Genomic DNA, 19,702 nt, shown 5'->3' with positions numbered 1-19,702 from the left:
GATCATGTTGACGATTGTAATCGGGCGCCAAAGTAGATGTTTTCAACCATGTTTAAAAATAAACATCATTATGTAATAAAAAAAAGTAACTAGTGAACCCTCTTAAAAAGTAGTCCTATCTTTTGTGTAGTAGTAACAAAAAAAACGTTGCTGATTTTTGAGCTACTAACTAACTAATTCTTGTAGCACGAAATCCAGTGCTGCTGCTGCTGCTGCTGACCAAGACTGAGCCGAAACATTCCCAGAGCAGAGAGTGAGGGACTAAGGACAGAGACAGAGCACTCGATGGCTTTCGGTTGCTTTTGCTTTCGCCTCCAAAAGAAGAGAAAGCAACGTTGCACTGCATGAAATGAAACCCTATGATCAAAGCCAAAGCCCAAAGACCCAAACCCCATCGCCATTTCCATTGCCATTCCCACAGCGAAAGCAAAAGCATCCATCCATCCATCCATGGAGGCCTGAGCTGCTGGAGCTAGCTAGCCACCCACCCAGTCGTCTTCATCATTACGCACACTCCCTCCCAAGAGCAGAGCAGAGCAGCCATCATTCCCTCCATCCATCCACCGCATGGCGGCATCCGTCCTCCCACTGCTGGCACTAGTGCTTGTCCTGCTCTGCCGCCTCGATCACCTCGCCGTCGCCACGGCCTCCAGCCCCGACCCCGACTCCGACTCCCACTGGAGCCAGCAGCAGGCCGCCGCCCTGGTCGCCATCAAGGGCTCCTTCACCTCCTCGCCGCCGGCGCTGCACGCCTCCTGGACGATCGCTAACCACGCCGGCCTGTGCCGCTCCTGGCCGGCCGTCGCCTGCGACGGCCGCCGCGGCGGCACCGTCGTCTCGCTCGACCTCTCCGCGCACAACCTCTCCGGCGCGCTCTCCCCGGCCGTCGCCAACCTCACCGGCCTCCGCTTCCTCTCCCTCTCCAACAACGCGCTCGCCGGCGACCTACCCCCCGCCCTCGCCGCGCTCAGCGACCTCCGCCACCTCAACCTCTCCAACAACCAGTTCAACGGCACCCTGCAGCGCCTCGACCTCTCCGCCTTGCCCGCGCTCCAGGTGCTCGACCTCTACGACAACGACCTCGCCGGCCCGCTCCCGGACGCCGGTAAGCTGCCGCTCAAAACGCTCGTCCACCTCGACCTCGGCGGCAACTTCTTCTCCGGCGCCATCCCGCGCAGCTTCGGCTCGCTGGAGGCCGTCCAGTTCCTCTCTGTAGCCGGCAACAGCCTCACCGGCTCCATCCCTCCCGAGCTCGGCAACCTCACCGCGCTCCGCCAGCTCTTCCTCGGCTACTTCAACCAGTTCGACGGCGGCATACCCGCCGAGCTTGGCCGGCTCGCCAGCCTCGTCCACCTCGACCTCGCCAGCTGCGGCCTGCAGGGCGGCATTCCACCGGCGCTCGGCGCGCTCACCAGGCTCTACACGCTCTACCTCCAGACCAACCAGCTCAACGGCACCATCCCGCCGGAGCTCGGCAACCTCACCGCGCTCCGCTTCCTCGACGTCTCCAACAACGCGCTCACGGGTGAGGTCCCGCCGCAGCTCGCCGCGCTGCGGGAGCTCAGGCTCGTCAACATGTTCATCAACCGCTTCCGTGGCGGCGTCCCGGAGTTTCTCGGCGACCTTGAGCACCTCCAGGTGCTCAAGCTGTGGCAGAACAACTTCACGGGCTCCATCCCGGCGACGCTCGGCCGCGCGGCGCCGCTGCAGGAGGTGGACCTGTCGACGAACCGGCTCACAGGGGAGGTGCCGCGGTGGCTGTGCGCGCGCGGCCAGCTCCAGATCCTCATCCTCCTCAACAACTTCCTCTTCGGTCCCGTGCCGGAGGGGCTCGGCGACTGCCCGACGCTCACGCGGGTGCGCATCAGCAACAACTACCTCACCGGCGAGCTCCCGCGCGGCTTCCTCTACCTGCCGGCGCTCACCACCGTCGAGCTGCAGAGCAACTACCTCACCGGCCATCTTCCAGAGGACGACAGCACCCCGGCGAAGGAGAGAAAGATGCTGTCGCTGCTGAACCTGTCGAGCAACAGGTTCAACGGCTCGCTGCCGGCGTCCATCGGCAGCTTCTCGTCGCTGCAGACGCTTCTCCTCAGCGGCAACCAGCTCGCCGGCGGCATCCCGCGTGAGGTCGGTCGGCTGAAGCGGCTGCTGAAGCTGGACCTGAGCGGCAACAACCTGACCGGCGAGGTCCCCGGCGAGATCGGCGAGTGCACGTCGCTGACGTTCCTGGACCTGAGCGTGAACCAGCTTACCGGCGGGATCCCGGGGGCGCGGCTGGCGGAGATCAAGGTGCTCAACTACCTGAACGTGTCGTGGAACAAGCTGGAGGGCGGCGTCCCGGCGGAGATTAGCGGGATGAAGAGCCTGACCGCCGCCGACTTCTCCCACAACGACCTGTCGGGCGTGGTGCCGCAGAGCGGGCAGTTCGCCTACTTCAACGCGACGTCGTTCGCCGGCAACCCGCGGCTGTGCGGGACGACGATCGCGTCGTCCAACCCGTGCAACCTGACGTCGATGTCCGGGCCGCGGCTCTGGCCGGACGGCGGCGGCGACAAGCAGCCCGCGTCGACGTCGTCGGTGGGGCGGCTGAAACTGGCGGCGGCGCTGGGGCTGCTGGCGTGCTCGGTAGCGTTCGCGGCGGCGGCGGTGGCGACGACGCGGTCGGCGATGCAGCGGAGGCGGCGGCAGCGGGGCAGCGGCGGGTGGCGGATGACGGCGTTCCAGCAGAAGGTGTCGTTCGGGTGGGCGGACGTGGTGCAGTGCGTGAAGGAGAACCAGGTGGTGGGGCGGGGCGGGGCCGGCACGGTGTACCGCGGCACGATGCCCGGCGGGGAGGCGGTGGCGGTGAAGCGCATCCCGGCGGCGGGGGGCGGCGGCGGGGACGACGGCGGGTTCTGGGCGGAGGTGCGGACGCTGGGGCGGATCCGGCACCGGCACATCGTGCGGCTGCTGGCCTTCTGCTCGTCGGGCGACGGGAAGAGCAACCTGCTGGTGTACGAGTACATGGCGAAGGGGAGCCTCGGGGACGTGCTGCATGGGGAAGGTGGCGACGGGAACGTGATGGCGTGGGCGACGCGGCTGCGGGTGGCGACGGAGGCGGCGATGGGGCTGTGCTACCTGCACCACGACTGCTCGCCGACGATCCTGCACCGGGACGTCAAGTCCAACAACATCCTGCTGGATGAAGGGATGGAGGCCCACGTGGCGGACTTCGGGCTGGCCAAGTACCTCCGGCATGGGCATGGCGCCGCGTCCGAGTGCATGTCCGCCATCGCCGGATCCTACGGCTACATCGCGCCAGGTACGTACGCGTACGTTGTACTGCATGCATGCACGTTGAACGTTGCTCACTTGCCGATCAAATTTGCCTCAGTTCTACTGTAGAAGTATCAATTTTCCTTGCATTTGGTTCGTACGTACGGTACGGTACGCCGTCGTGTCCATGGCTGCTGCTGCGTCCAATGTTGGTCGAGTCCGTTGGGTATGACATGCATGCAACACAACCTGGTGACGTGACGGTCAGATAGATTCATAGATAGATAAATGCTGCCGAGTCCATCCTGCGTTCCTAGGCCAATCATTCTTTTTTTTCTTTCTCTGTCTGCTATGGCTCGGCTCTGTTGAGTTGGTCGAAATTCTTTTGATGCATCTTCTCTCCCCACACCATGGACCATGGACCATGGATGGATGCTCAATGGTGATCGATTCGATATCGATGTTGGAGAGCGAGTGATGAAAGGAAGAAGGAAAGAGACAAGGAAAGAAAGATCTGGTGATGACTAGACGTGTACCCCTTGCTACCTCAAACGAAGAGCTATGTCTATGTCCTGCATCACAATGTCCCACATGCTTGCCAATAGAATACTCTAGACTTATTAGCTCACTGCTGCATGCATGCATGCATATGCCTAAAAGGGAGGGATTAGCGAACGAGCCAGGATTCCTCTTTGACCACACTAATCATGAGAACAAACACGTGCATTACTACTTTACAAAGTACTCTTTATATCGTGGGTGTATAAACTAGTTATGCATGGTTGGAATGCTAAGCTCGGCCAACGCAACAAGGGTCAAGACAAGCATCATGCATCCATGCATGCTCATCGATCCTCATCTGACATAGTACATGCATATCTCTCTCTAGCTAGAGTATCTACTAGGAAATTACCATGCATCGATCGTCCGGCCGGTTCTAGCTGCTTTATTCTTTTATTTACTGTCATGCGTATACTTTAGACTTTAGTTAGGCTTTAGCTAGGGCTACGTGCTATTTTCTACGTACCACTTTTGCTTTGCTTTGCTTTGCTTTGTACAGTACTACAAATAAGACTGGTCGATCCTAGTAACACTAGTAAAGTAAAGTACTACGTGGCATGACCGGCCCTCCCTCTCTTGCTTTCCTTTACATCAAATCGACGACCAAGCTTTTGTTCAATTGCGCGCTCTGGATGATCGAATCCTAGAGAGATCCAGAGATAATGCACATGCACATGTATCCATGGATAACGACCACTCCTTCACCTCTCTAGCTCCCTACCTAGTACCCCTCCGTAAACTAATATAAGAGCGTTTAGATCACTATTTTAGTTATCTAAACACTCTTATATTAGTTTACAGAGGGAGTACCTCCTACGTAGCTCTCCATCATCTTGTTTTTGTCCTTCCTCCGTGATCTTCCTTTGTCCATACGAATATACCACTCCATTCTGTATGTGCACTGACACTACTGACAATGTAACGCATGGCATGGCATTTGCAGAGTACGCCTACACGCTCAAGGTGGACGAGAAGAGCGACGTGTACAGCTTCGGCGTGGTGCTGCTGGAGCTCATCACGGGGCACCGGCCGGTGGGCCCGCACCTGGGCGACGACGGCAGCCTGGACCTGGTGCAGTGGGTGCGCGCCCGGGTCGACCAAGGGGCCGGCGTGGAGGCGGTGCTGGACCCGCGGCTGGGCGGCGACGTGCCGGCGTGGGAGGCGGCGCAGGCGCTGTTCGTGGGGATGCTGTGCGTGCAGGAGCAGAGCGTGGAGCGGCCCACCATGCGCGAGGTCGTCCACATGCTCCAGCAGGCCAAGCTGCCACCAACTCCGTCTCTTGTGCGAGGCCGCGCCATGCCTATGCCTGCAGCTGCTTCCCGTGTCCACGACGAGGACGCTGCCGCGGGAGGAGGATCGGACAGTGAATGCGAAGGCCGATGAATGAATGAATGGATGAATGTCCCAGGAGCTGTGATGGAGACGAGACGTCACCTCGCCGGTCGGCCTGGACCAGGACCAGCTCCGGCTCCGGCCATATGTATGCATGCATGCACCTGTAGCGTATGATGAGCATGCATGCATGCATGACTACGTGTCGGGTCGGTGCATGGCCCTGTTGGCCTCCACCGGCGACAGCCATGCAAGTTTAGCTCGCCTGTGTCAGCGCATGCATGGCTGCATGCTACCGGCCGATGCTGGTGTGGCCGTCCGTCGATGGGTCGATGGTGCATGAAGGCATGCTTGTAGACCTGAACTGCGCAACACGGAGCAGGATGGCTACCGTCTACGTGTGAGATATACTAATATTGTTCCTTCCATTGCATGATTTGTCTCTCGTCCGAACCGCTGGCTTCACTACTTGCGTGTCCTCCATCGATCGTTCGTTCGTCATCGTCACTGAATGTATATGTATGTAAAATGCCGTGACGTTCGGAATATAATATAATATTTTTCACAAAAAGGCATTTATCCTGCATAGAGAAAACTGAGCAGGAATCAGATTGCCTGATTGATTATGAAAACCAGGCAAAAACCATCACTCAACGGCAAACACAAGATACCCCCCACACCCCAAACCCCACCAGTCCAATGAGGGCCTACAACACGCAGGTGCCATCATCATCGCTCCTCCCCTCGAGGCGTCATCGCCATCCCTAAATCCGGGAGCAACTAATTAACGAGCGCTCCTTCCGGAGCCTCGCAACGATCAGCGTCACTTGGCGCTCATAGCCATTCGCCACGTGTCGCGCTCTGGACGCTCTCTCCGGATATTATTATTATTATTTTTACGCATGCGTTTTTGGCTTTTTAAAAGGTTGTTTTTCAGGTTTTTTTTATGTTTTGTTTTTTTACCGGTCTTCCCTAGCTTTTCGATCAAAAGAAAATTCGATTTTTTTTGCGCAAAAAAATGCATTTTTTTCGTGAGAGTCACGATTTTGTTTTTGCGAGAGGCATGGTTGTGCTTTCGCGAGAGGCACGGCCGTGCCTCTTGGAAACGAAAAAAAAACGTGTTTTCTAAAAAAAATTTCTTTCGCGAGAGACACGGTTTTGCTTCCGCGAGAGGCACGGTTGTGCTTTCGCGAGAGGCACGGGTGTGCCTCTTTCGGAAAGGGAAAAAACGTGTTTTCTGTTTTTTTCTCTTAGAGGCACGGTTGTGCTTTCGCGAGAGGCACGGGCGCGCCTCTTTCGGAAAAGGAAAAAAACGCATTTTCTGTTTTTTTTCTTTCGTGAGTGGCATGGTTTTGTTTCCGCGAGAGGCACGGTTGTGATTTTGTCATAGCACGGGCGTGCCTCTTTCGGAAAGGGAAAAAAGCCGTGTTCCCGATTCGGTTTTTTCGTCCGATTTTTTCGTGAAAAAAAAGTTCGTCAAAACCTATCAACATGGGATCTAGTTTTGAAGATCTCGACGCGAGGAATCCAATGGCGAAAGCGGTTCGAGATTTGGACGCACGGTTTAAGAGATAAAACATTTTGAATAAACGGATCTACGAAAAAAAAGAAAACTCACAGGTTGCGACAAGTGGCGCACATGCAGCGCACCACTTGTCGCAACCTGGGGAAGTTGGAGTGATCTCGGCAAGGAGTACTCTTTAATTAGTGATTTCGCCTAAATCCTGAGCAAATGACCCCGACTTCGCCATATGCGATCGTCGACTCAACACACACTTCATAGTCTACATGAAGATCTATGAAGATCCGTGCCAAAACTCAGCCACATGCAATCAGATAGCGCAGCTCTGACTCTGACAGAGAACTACGAAGGACAAAATTAGGCATGGCTGGCGCCGCGGAAGACCCCCTGAAAGTGCTAGTTATCGACTAGAGGGGGGGTGAATACGCGATTTTTATGAAAGTCTTCAAAACATGGAAGTTTCGAAGACAAACAATAGAAACAACCTAATTGATATGCAGCGGAAGATAAAGTACAACAAGCAAGCCATAATCAAGTATGCAATAGCATTAACGTTCAAAGATTAATAGCAGCTAGGTAGTAGGATCAGGAAGGAAGATAGTATGAAGCCAATCAACAATTGTAGTCAAGCAATGAAGTCAATCAGATAAGACGATAAGCAATGACTTCACGAAGACAAACTCAAGTAAAGGAGGGAAGAGATAGAACAAGTTGCTTGTTGAAGACACATGATTTGTTGGACCAGTTCCAGTTGCTGTGACAACTGTACGTCTGGTTAGGGAGGCTGAGATTCAACTCAGAAGACCGTGTCTTCACCTTATTCCCCTTGAGCTAAGGACACCCAGTCCTCGCCCAATCACTCTGGTAAGTCTTCAAGGTAGACTTCCAAACCTTCACAGACTTCGTTCACCCGGCAATCCACAATGACTCTTGGATGCTCAGAACGCGACGCCTAACCGGCTGGAGGATACACAGTCCTCAAGTGTAATAAGTCTTCAGGTCACACAGACAGAAAGACTTCAGTGATGCCTAATACTCTTTGGCTCTGGGTGTTTGGGCTTTGTCCTCGCAAGGATTTCTCTCTCTCAAATGCTTCGAGGTGGGTTGCTCTCAAACGACAAAAGCCGTATATTAACTCTGAGCAGCCACCAATTTATGGTGTAGGGGGTGGGCTATTTATAGCCACTAGGCAACCCGACCTGATTTGTCTGAAATGACCCTGGGTCACTAAGGAACTGACACGTGTTCCAACGGTTAGATTTCAAACACACACGACAACTTTACTTGGGCTACAAGCAAAGCTGACTCATCCAACTCTGGATAAGATTTGCTCTCATTGTCTTCGCTCGAAGACATAGGATTTGGGTTGAGCATCACTTCAGTCACTCTGACTTAGTTCACTTGGACCCCACTTAACAGTACGGTGGTTCCTATGACTCAACAAAGAAGAAAAGGAAACAACGAAACCACACAGTCTTCGTGCTCCATAGTCTTCACGCAATGTCTTCTCATGTCATAGTCTTCAATATGAATATCTTCTCATACCACCATTGTCGTCAATGTCTTCATACATTTTTAGGGGTCATCTCCGGTAGGTAAACCGAATCAATGAGGGACACTACCTGCGTTATCCTGCAATTCTCACAAACGCATTAGTCCCTCAACCAACTTTGTCGTCAATACTCCAAAACCAACTAGGGGTGGCACTATATGCACTTACAATCTCCCCCTTTTTGGTGATTGATGACAAACTGGTTGAAGTTTTCAATGGGGATAAAGTATGTGAAATTGTAAAGGATAGGAATTTGTCTTCATAAGTAGCAAGGGCTCCCCCTGAAGATCTGCATATAAATAATTTTGCTTTTGGAATGCAAATGCACATGGCAGGTTGTACTTGTGGAGATCCACTTCAACTTATGAAGATAATTCATCATGCATGAAATGATATAGCATATAAAATGACATGCATAATGAAAAATGGACATCTACAGGATGATTTAAGTGCGGAAGTTATCATCGCACATGGAAATGCAAATAAGTAGCAGACGACCATCAAGTTTAAGTGTTACAACTCAGAGAACCAAATGTTTCAAAACGCAAGAGTTGTAAGCACGAGGCAAAATATAACGCAACCGCCCATTTGAACCCGCTTGAAGACTATCAACTCATACGCTTCTCCCCCTTTTGTCAGTAATGACCAAAAAGGTTTGAAGACATAGAGCATCTACTCGTCTTCTTGATGAGTAGGTGAAGCAGCACGGTTGTTGTCGTTGGGTGGCGGTGCAGGTGAACTTGGTGCAGTGTCGATGCGCGCAGTAGTAGTTGGAGGCGGTGAAGTAGCATCATCTTCATCATTGATCACTCTGGCATTTACCGTTGCTGTGGAGGAAGAATATTCAGAGTCTTCAAGAGAGGGAGTTCTTCGTAAGACAACATTCCGTGGAGGAGTGGAGTCAAACTGAAATCTTTCATTGAAGCCATCGTCTTGAAGATCTGCTTCAGCACTAAGCGGGGTCAAACTCTTCCATGATCGCCGGCAAGTTTCGTGAGCAACAAAGGCATTCTTGGTGGCAAGGTTGCGAATGCGATTGACATCCACCAAGAGGCTTTGCATCTGTCTCTTGAGCCAAAAGTGATGTTTATCCTGTTTCTGATGAAGGGCCACAAGAAGTTCTCGATCATTAAGAACGCGAGAATGCTTCCGAGGCCTTTGGGCAATGGTGCTTTCAGTGGCTTCAGTAGGTGCTCGATGAGGCAGACGAGTATTTCCAGCCAATGGATAGATTCGTGTAGCTGCTTGAACACCTTCAATGGGTTGAGTGAAGCTTTGGTGCTCGGCATTCTGAAGACAAAGAGGCTTCTTGGCAGGGTTAGGATATATAGCTTGAACTGACATATCAACCTCAGGTAGAAAAATCACATGATTGCGAGCAGAAGGTTGATAGTTGACAGTAGAGTGTCGCTTTATGAGGCGCATGACCCATGGAGCATAAAACTTCAGACCAAAGAGATCAGAGCCGGAAGCAGCAAGTTGTCCGATGAAGAAATCTTGTGCATTGAAGCTGATGCCATTGAAAATGTAGAAGACCAAAGTCTTCATAGCTCCTTCAAGCTTTGCCGCTGATGAATGTCCTTTGATAGGCCATAGAGTCCGCCTGATGATGTGATATATGGTGCGTGGCAGATACTCAAGGTCTTCAACAAAGAACTCTGTTGGATATTCAGCATCACGGGGCAAAAGCTTCATCATGCTCAGCATCTGACTCATATTGGGTTCAGGCCTATGAAAGATGCTTTCCAGGGCATTGCGATGATGTTGACAGCCAGGTTCATAGAGTTCTCCGGGAGTGGACAGGCCTGTAAGCTCGATGATATCCATAGCTTTGGCTTCATGATGAACGTTTCCGGTCATCCACTCAAGAACCCAAGTCTTCGTATCTCTGTTGTAGCCGCGAATGTGCAGTGTGGCATAGAATTGAAGCAATAGTTCTTCATACCAGTGTTCTTTATCTGTGACAAAACTGAGCAGCCCAGCATCACGAAAGCAGTCAAGTGCTTCTTCTAAGCAGGGGAGTCCAGTAATGGCTTCAGTGTCGAGGCGCATATGAGGGAAGATGCGCCCTTGATCATACATAACACAGGAGTAATAACTTCACTGCTGATGACTCCAGAACCGATCTGATGATATTCGTGGCTTCGTGTAGGGGTTCTTTGAGCTGTCAAAGAATGTGTTGTGGCTCTTGAAGCTATTAGCATTGAAGGACCCTGGTGAGTTTGCAGTACCTGGAAACCTTGGCAGTCTTGGCTTGGGCTTCTGGACTTGAGGCCTATGCTCAACATGATAGTCAAATTGAGGACCAGAGACATTAGGCGGAGGGACCAGAACGGGCCATCTAACTGTTGTTAGCTCTCCGTGGTTATATGCCTGCTCAATTGTATAGGGCCTTGGTGGCGGAACAGGAGTAGTGGCAGCAACTGAGGCTTCAGGCTGCACAACAGGTGCTTCAGAAGCAGTAGCCTCACTAGTTTCAGGTGCAGTGGCCGCATTAGCTTCATGCACACTGGTTGTTGCAAGCTCCACATTAGCTTCAGCCATGACAATGTCATCGGCTTCACTTGCATTGGTAGTGGCAGCTTCAGGACTTTCAACCTCCACTTGAGGAGCTGGAGGGTCAGGCATTGACACGTTCACTTCATGAACTATTTCTTCAGGAATGGGGGGAGTAGAGACACGTTCTTCTTGACGTTCTTCATCGGCTGATGCAGCCGGATTGTCTTCAGCAGTAGGTGCTTCAGACGCAGAGACATTCACAGCAGGAGTGGCTTCTGAAAACACTTGACGTGTAGCAGGTTGATGATGCACTTCTCCTTCTGGAACGCTCGGAAGAGGAGCTTGAGGCCTTGGTCCTTTGCGAAGCCTTTGAAGTACTGGCGACGCTTTTGGAGATGGAGTGGGCAGGCCCTCATCCTCTTCAGCTTGTACGGATGTTGTGACTTGTTGTTGTTGGGGAGTGTTGGGGGAGTCCTGTTCTTGCGGGCGATCAGCCCATGAATCATCCTGTGTAATTGGCGTCAGAGGACGACCAATGCTGATGAGTTCGCTGTTCGTATGAACAGGCGATGATACCACATTATATTCGATCTGAGGAAGAACTTCATCATCTTCAACATTGTCATGATGACCAATGTCTTCAGCAGCGGTGGGTTCAGCTGCTGGAATATCTTCAGCTTCAGGAGCCTCTGTGGAAGCAGGCTCATGAACAGTCATGTGAAGTTCTTGGGATGCAGATGCAGGATGAATCACTGAGATGGGTTCAACAAAAAGGGGCTCTGTGGGAGCAACCCGATTCTTCTTGGTCTTGCTCTTCTTCTTGGAGGGAGCGGCATCAGAGGCTTCGGTATTCTTCCTCTTTCTGGCCTCTGCCTCTGCAGCCCTCGTCTTCTTCTGTTCTGAAGCGGTTGTGGTGACTTTTGGCTTCGAGCCAGTCATGCTACTTGGGAAGATAATACATGGAGCTTCTTGGCTTGAAGGCGCGGGCTGATCAGCAGGAAGCTTCTTCTTTTTCTTTGCTGCCATCCTGGGGTCAATGCCAGGACGGCCAAGTGACTTGCGCTTCTCAGCCTCATTGTAGGCAAGCACACACTTATGAGCCAAACTCTTCATGCGCTCACGAGAGCCTTGAGCTTCTTGACGCTTCTTCAGAAAAGCTTCTTTAAGCTCATGTAGCATGACCTTAAAGTTTTGGACGTCTTGAACACTTAGCTTGGCCACATGCTTCTTGAATTGAGCATCTCATAATCAATCTTGTTCTTGAGCTCAACGATTCGCTGAGCGAGAGCCAGCTCAGAAGCAATGGTGCCATTGAAAGAGACGCTGAGGCCAATTGGAAGCTGTAAATCTTCAAAGCTGACGTTTGGGGTGTCGAACCACTCATCAATGAAATTGTGGATGATGGCCACATCAAAGAGAGGCAAGTTGTTGAAGATTTCTGCTTCTTCCTTGCTCTTTATCAGCTGCTCAAGAGCATCATCCGCAAGATCTTCATCACTTGATAGATCAATGGGTTCTTCACGCAGAATAGCAGCAGTAGTCAGAGCTTGATCAGTATGCCTGACAAGTTGCCTTTTCTTCCCCGTCTTCTTGGAGATACGAGATTGATCTTCAGACTGCACACTGGCTTCAGGAGGTGCAGTGCCCAATGGCTTCACACGAGAAGCTTTTGGAGGTGCGGCTGATGATGTAACCTTAACCTTCTTTGGCTTCTTCGGCCTTGGAGTAGGAGCAGGGGCTTCATCAGAATCAGCATGATTGTTGGAATGATCCACTCTGGCACCATGAACCAAGACGTAGGAGATGAGACCATCAAGGTTTGCAAAGGGGCCAATTCTATTCTCTTTAGCTTCACGTGTCCCATCCTCACGGGGAGCAGAGGGACCAGGATTGAAGTCTAATCCCCATGACTTCTTGTTTTCCTTTGCTGAAGACATAGCAAACTGGAAGTTGCGCTTGAAGAGATTGTCGTGGCGACACTAGAGCAATGATGATGTGTCGGCTTCTTCAGGCTATGGCCCACGGACCATGCAAGGATAGAATTCTTGCGCAATGGCTTCAGCTTTGTTCTTGGGGGGAAGGCCTCGATAGAGAATATCACCCCAAGGGCTCTTGATAGCATTTTTCTCTGCGTACTCCTGGGTGACGAACTTGTACTTGTACCACTGTTCAGCCCAATAGCGTCGAATCCATTGGATTCAAGTCTTGCGCTGATTGTAATCTTCTTCAGGATCTGTTTTATACATTTCTGCCAGATCCTCGGGCAGATCCTTCGAAGTTCCCCCACGACGCTGTCTGCCACCCTTCCTTGCTGATTTTTCTGCAGCCATGAACTTCAAGCTGAATGGCTTCAATATGTTCAGAGGCTTCAGAGATTTACGCTTGCTGGTCAAGCAGGAACTGGCTTCAGGAGAATTGATATGATGCTGTAAGTATTCTGCAAACGAATGCAGACTATGAGAACCAAGGGATTCTCCCACGGACATGTACCTGTGACAGCATTAGAGATGCGAGGGAAGGGGAAGAGGTCATATGCATTCTCAGAAGATTTTGAAGATAAATCAGTTTGAAGACATTGACCTCATGATGCGAAGACATTCACTTATATGTGGTGAGTTGGTTCCAGATTTGTACCAATCAATGAATAAGTACAAGTGAGGAATCAAACTAGATAGGAAATCTAAGTGAATAGACTAGGCATTATGAGATGCAGATAGAACAGATCTAACATTGAGTAGCAGAAACCACTTTCGGTAAGTAGGATGAATCTATGAAGATCAAAAAGGTGGTAAAAATAGAGTTATAATTATCGCATGACGAACTGCTATATGGGAAGAATGAGAGACCGAGCAGTTCAGCCCACCGTGCCCTAACTTGGCGACGGAGGACACCTACGGCGACGGCGGAGAGAACGATGTCCGCGGCCGGCGTGAGGACGGCGTCGGAGAAGTCGCGGCAGCTAAGCGCTTCGTCGCCGGCGTCGTCGCGAGCTAGCGGTGGCGCTAGGGTTTTGACGGAGGTGGAGAGGTGGAAGAAGGATTTCTTTACCGCAGGGACAAGTATTTATAAGTAGGTGAGAGACACAGCGTAATTACGTTGGTGCCCCTGGCGGTTCACATCTGAGGGGTACGTGGCAAGCATGCAACATACTTAGAATTGTCCCACGTTCCCACGCCCGCCAAGTATGTCGGATGTTCGTTCCGGCTTCTCCGGATATCGACAATTTAGATGATTCATTTAAATAGGACTTGATGTTTTGTCTCTGTGTCTTCTGCTAACAAGGATGCAGAGAAGACATTCGACAGTTTCAATATAATGCATATGATTTGGACAGATAGAGTTTGAGATAGTAAGCATAGAGAGATTAGGGTCCGATCACATTCACTTAGTTCAAAAGATTCAACTTGAAGACATAGCTATAAGTGAATGCTGTAGAGGACAGAACGCTAGTGTATATATATATATATATATATATATATATATATATATATATATATATATATATGCAATCAAATCACTATAGCGCAGAAAAATCACGAAGATAAATTGAAACTGAAGACAAACCAAATGCGAAATCTTTGCAAAATAACGCCATGAGTGAAACACTTCAAACAGAGAAATTTGGTGGTGGCGTTACCCACCGTATAGGAAGTATTAGACCCAGACACGGCGCACAATTATCATGGCGCTCCGAAGTCAAATTCCATGTTAATGTATTCACACTCAGAGTGTAAGTCTTCATTGATTGAAGATATACATTACTTTGTGTGTTGCACATCTAAGTCATCAACATGCATAAGTGTTAGGATGTGTGCCTGATCACAGGACATTCGAGGATTCCAAGATATTTAGCTCACACCATAACTTGCAAAACCTTTTCTCATCCAAGGGCTTTGTGAAGATATCTACCAGTTGCTCTTCAGTGTTGACGTGCATGATATCTATATCTTTCTTCATAACATGATCTCTGAGAAAGTGATGACGTATTTCAATGTGCTTTGTCTTCGAGTGCTGGACTGAATTGTTGGCAATCTTGATGGCACTTTCGTTGTAGCAGAAGAGAGGGACTTGCTTCAGATCGATGCCATAGTCCTTGAGAGTTTGCTTCATCCACAGAAGCTGAGCACAACAAGATCCAGCAGCAATGTATTCAGATTCAGCAGTTGAGAGTGATACACAGTTCTGCTTCTTTGAAGACCAACAGACAAGTGATCGACCAAGAAAATGACATGTGCCTAATGTAGACTTGCGATCCACCTTGTCACCAGCATAATCAGCATCCGAGAATCCAACCAGATCAAACCTTGAGCCCTTTGGATACCATAATCCGAGTGTTGGGGTGTAAGCCAAATATCTAAGAATTCGCTTCACAGCTAAGTGATGCGATTCCTTTGGTGCCGCTTGGAATCGAGCACACATGCAAACACTAAGCATAATATCTGGCCTAGATGCACATAGGTAAAGTAAAGAACCAATCATGGAGCGGTATACCTTTTGATCGAACTCTTTACCATTGTCGTCGGGACCAAGATGATGTTTGGCTGGCATTGGCGTCGTGTAACCTTTGCAATCTTGCATGCCGAACTTCTTCAGGCAATCTTTGAGATATTTTTCTTGAGATATGAAGATGGCATTTCTTTGTTGACGGATTTGAAGACCAAGGAAGAACTTCAGCTCACCCATCATGGACATCTGATATTGCTCTTGCATCATAAATCCAAACTCATCACTGTACTTCTGGTTGGTGCAGCCGAAGATTATGTCATCCACATATATTTGGCACACAAACAGTTCACCATCATATTTCTTCGTGAAGAGTGTGGGATCGAGGGATCCAGGTTTGAAGCCTTTGCTCTTCAGGAAGTCTTTGATTGTATCATACCAGGCACGAGGAGCTTGTTTGAGGCCATACAGTGCTTTGTTCAGTTTGTACACCATATCAGGATGTTTTGGATCTTCAAAGCCAGGTGGTTGTGCAACATATACTTCTTCTTCAATCTTGCCATTGAGAAATGCACTCTTTACATCCATTTGATATAGCAAGATGTTGTGATGATTTGCATAGACTAGCAGTATGCGAATAGCTTCAAGCCTAGCAACAGGAGCAAATGTTTCATCGAAGTCAATTCCTTCAACTTGAGTATATCCTTGAGCCACAAGACATGCTTTGTTTCTGACGACTTGACCATGCTCATCTTGCTTGTTTCTATATATCCACTTTGTTCCAATAATGTTATACTTGCGAGGGTCAGGTCGCTTGACAAGTTCCCAAACATTATTCAGCTTGAACTGTTGAAGTTCTTCTTGCATGGCTTGAATCCATTCATGTTCCATAAAAGCTTCAACAACTTTCTTGGGTTCTGATATTGACACAAATGAAAAATGCCCACAGAAATTTGCTAGCTGTGTTGCTCTTGAGCGAGTAAGCGGACCAGGCGCATTGATGCTGTCAATTATCTTCTCAATTTGTACTTCATTTGCAACACGAGGATGAACTGGACGAAGACCTTGCTCATGCTGATCATTGTCATCATTGGAAGTATTATCTTCGGTCTGAGCATTGTCTTCAGGTTGGTTTGGTGCAGAAATGATAAGTTCCTCTTCAGGCTGTGCTTCAAAGGGCATTATCTCACCAGTTCCCATCAACTTGATAGATTCACAGGAAGGAGCTTCATCAAGTGTACTTGGCAGAATTTCTCTTTGTGAACCATTGGTTTCATCAAATCACAGATCCACTGTTTCAACGATTTTGTAGTGGAAGAGGTTGAAGACTCTGTAAGAGTGCGAATCCTTTCCATAGCCAAGCATGAAGCCTTCGTGAGCTTTGGGTTCAAATTTTGACTTGTGATGGGGATCCTTGATCCAACATCTAGCACCAAAGACTCTGAAGTAGCTGACATTTGGCTTCTTGCTAGTGAGGAGCTCATAGGATGTTTTGCCCAGAAGCTTATGGATGTAGACACGGTTGATGATGTGACAAGCTGTATCAATGGCTTCAGGCAAGAACTTTATTGGTGTCTTGTACTCGTCAAGCATTGTTCGAGCCATCTCAATAAGGGTTCTATTTTTGCGCTCAACAATGCCATTTTGTTGTGGTGTGTATGGAGCAGAAAATTCATGAGTGATTCCCATTGTATCCAGATAAAGATCAAGGCCGGTGTTCTTGAATTCAGTGCCGTTATCACTTCTGATATGCTTGATCTTGACGCCATAGTTGTTCATTGCTCGATTGGCGAATCGTCTGAAGACATCTTGTACTTCAGTCTTGTAGAGAATTATGTGCACCCATGTGTATCTTGAGTAGTCATCAACAATGACGAAGCCATAGAGACACGTCGTTGTTGTGAGGGTGGAGTAGTGGGTAGGTCCAAATAAGTCCATGTGTAGCAGCTCGAAGGGTTGAGATGTTGTCATGATTGTCTTCGAAGGATGCTTGGCCCTTGTCATCTTTCCAGCTTCGCAGGCACCACACAGATGATCTTTCTTGAACTTGACACCTTCGATGCCTATGACATGCTTCTTCTTGATGAGAGTGTGCAAGTTCCTCATGCCTGCATGCCCCAGCCTTCGATGCCAGAGCCAGCATTCTGAAGCTTTAGCAAGAAGACATACGGCAAGTTTTGGACCTGCTGAGAAATCTACCATGTATAGATCACCTTTCCTATACCCTTCAAAGACTAGAGATTTGTCAGATTCCATTAGTACAAGGCAACGATATTTTCCAAATATCACAATCATGTTTAAGTCACAAAGCATTGAGACAGACATTAAGTTGAATCCAAGGGATTCAACAAGCATCACTTTATCCATGTGTTGATCCTTTGAGATTGCAACTCTACCTAGACCCAACACTTTGCCTTTACCAGTGTCAGCAAATGTGATTTGACTCTTGTCGGATGGACGTAAGGTTGAGTCCATGAGAAGACTTTGATTGCCAGTCATATGATTAGTGCATCCGCTGTCAATAATCCATTCTGAAGCTTTTGGTGTACCCTACAGTGCAGTTAGAGGGATAGGCTTCACAATATATGTTGTGAAGCATAAGCATTTGATGCACACTTGGATTATCACAGCATAGATGAAAGTTAGCACACAGTATGACAGGTAAGTGATTCATATGTGGAATACATAGTAAGTCATTTTATCATGCGTCCCTTTATGTTTTAGGTCCCCAGCAATTATATCGGACGCCATTGATTGCTGGCTGGAGACCACATTCTGCAAAAGAGAGTTAATTCTTCTTCACCACCCACATTTTCAGGGGTGGCTTAGAAGCAATGAGTCTAAGTGCAGCATCTGAGAATTTCGGCTTTGAAGCCCTAGCAAATAGCCTTGCAGGAGATGAATGATACTCATATGAATAAGCAGAAAAGTTCTTAGTTCTATGAGCATAGCGATTTGAAGACACACACTCATATTCATGAGTCTGAGTATGATTTCCCTGCAAAACATTGGCGTTAGGGTGACTCAAGTGAGTCCTGTGTTCGTAAGTAGCCGTTGGACCATATGATGCCTTTGGTCTGGGGTTTGTCTTCTTCCCTGGTGGTGTCATGATGACATTCACTGGAAGATTCTCAAGGCAGCTTTTGGGAACCCAGATCTTCTTCATAGGAGGTCCATTCCTGCAGTTAGTACCAATATACCTGGCAAACACTTCACCATTCTGATTTTTGAACAGTTTATAGTTTGCATCAAAGGATTCATCAATGATAATAGGATTAGCACAGGTAAATCCAGATAAAGTAGATGGATCCACTGAAGGTTCCTTTGCAGCAACCCATGTGGTTTTGGGATACTGCTCAGGCTTCCAGTAGGAACCATCAGCATTCATTTTCCTCTCGAACCCAGCACCCTCTTTCCTAGGGTTTCGGTTCAGAATCTGGTTTTTGAGGACATCACAAAGTGTCTGATACCCTTTCAGACTTTTATACATCCCTGTTTCAAGCAATCTTTTCAACCTAGCATTTTCATCAGAAATAGTAGTGGTATCCTCAGAAGAGGGGTTAGTTACCACATCAGTAGTTGAAGACAGAGCAATAGTAGCAGCAGTGGAAGATTCAGCAAGAGGTAGCGTTATCATGCTCAATGCATTTTAAGCATGGTGGTTCAAATTCTTCCTGAGCGGGACTGATCTGTTGAGCGCAAAATGACTCATTCTCTTTTTGAAGATCTTCATGAGTCACTTTCAAGTTCTCAAGCTCTTGCTTCCTTTGAAGATAATCATAGGAGAGCTTTTCATAAGTGGTTGAGAGCGTCTCATGAAGACTTTCAAGTTCTTGATACTTAGCATGAAGATTTTTTATGTCTTCAACTAAGGACTGTGAATGTGTCATTTCCGCGTCCAACAGGTCATCGCTCTTGTCTAACAGTTTTTGAATATGTTCCATAGCCCTTTGTTGTTCAGTAGCAATTTTAGCAAGTGTTTTGTAGCTGGGTTTAGATTCACAATCAGAGTCATCTTCACTTGATGTTTGAAAGTAAGCAGCACGCGATTTTACCTTGGCACCGCGTGCCATGAAGCAGTAGGTGGGAGCAAGATCGTCCTTGTCATCATCAGCGTTGGTGTGGGAGTCATTGTCTTCAGTGTTGAAGATGGACTTTGCGACGTAGGCTGTGGCTAGAGCCAGACTTGCAACGCCAGAGTCGGACTCAGCTTCAGATTTCACCTCTGCCTCCTCAGACGCAGACTCCTCCTCTGAATCCATTTCCTTGCCAACAAAAGCACGAGCCTTGCCAGATGAGCTCTTCTTGTGAGATGAAGACCTTGATGAGGACTTGGAAGAAGACTTCGAAGATTTCTTCTTCTTCTTGTCATCGGAGTCATATTCCTTGCTCTTCTTCTTCTTCTTCTCGTTGTCCCACTGAGGACACTCAGAGATGTAGTGCCCAGGCTTCTTACACTTGTGACATGTTCTCTTCTTGTTGTCTTGAGTGGAAGCTTCATCATTTCTTGAACTGGATCGTGAAGACTTTCTGAA

General features: G+C 49.0%; 1 protein-coding gene across 1 annotated transcript; it reads left to right on the top strand.

The window, feature by feature from the left end:
* Positions 1–297: 297 nt before the first annotated feature.
* LOC119349880 (leucine-rich repeat receptor-like serine/threonine-protein kinase BAM3) lies at positions 298–5,583 on the top strand. The gene is made up of 2 exons (XM_037617977.1): positions 298–3,304; positions 4,763–5,583. Exons 1-2 carry the CDS (start codon positions 568–570, stop codon positions 5,200–5,202), a joined length of 3,177 nt encoding a protein of 1,058 aa, XP_037473874.1. The 5' UTR covers positions 298–567; the 3' UTR covers positions 5,203–5,583.
* Positions 5,584–19,702: the final 14,119 nt, after the last annotated feature.

The sequence above is a fragment of the Triticum dicoccoides genome, chromosome 1B (assembly GCF_002162155.2).
Source record: "Triticum dicoccoides isolate Atlit2015 ecotype Zavitan chromosome 1B, WEW_v2.0, whole genome shotgun sequence".
NCBI classification, from domain to species: domain Eukaryota; kingdom Viridiplantae; phylum Streptophyta; class Magnoliopsida; order Poales; family Poaceae; genus Triticum; species Triticum dicoccoides.
The sequence above is the reverse complement of the archived record's forward strand: the minus strand, read 5'-3'. Positions and strand labels throughout refer to the sequence as shown.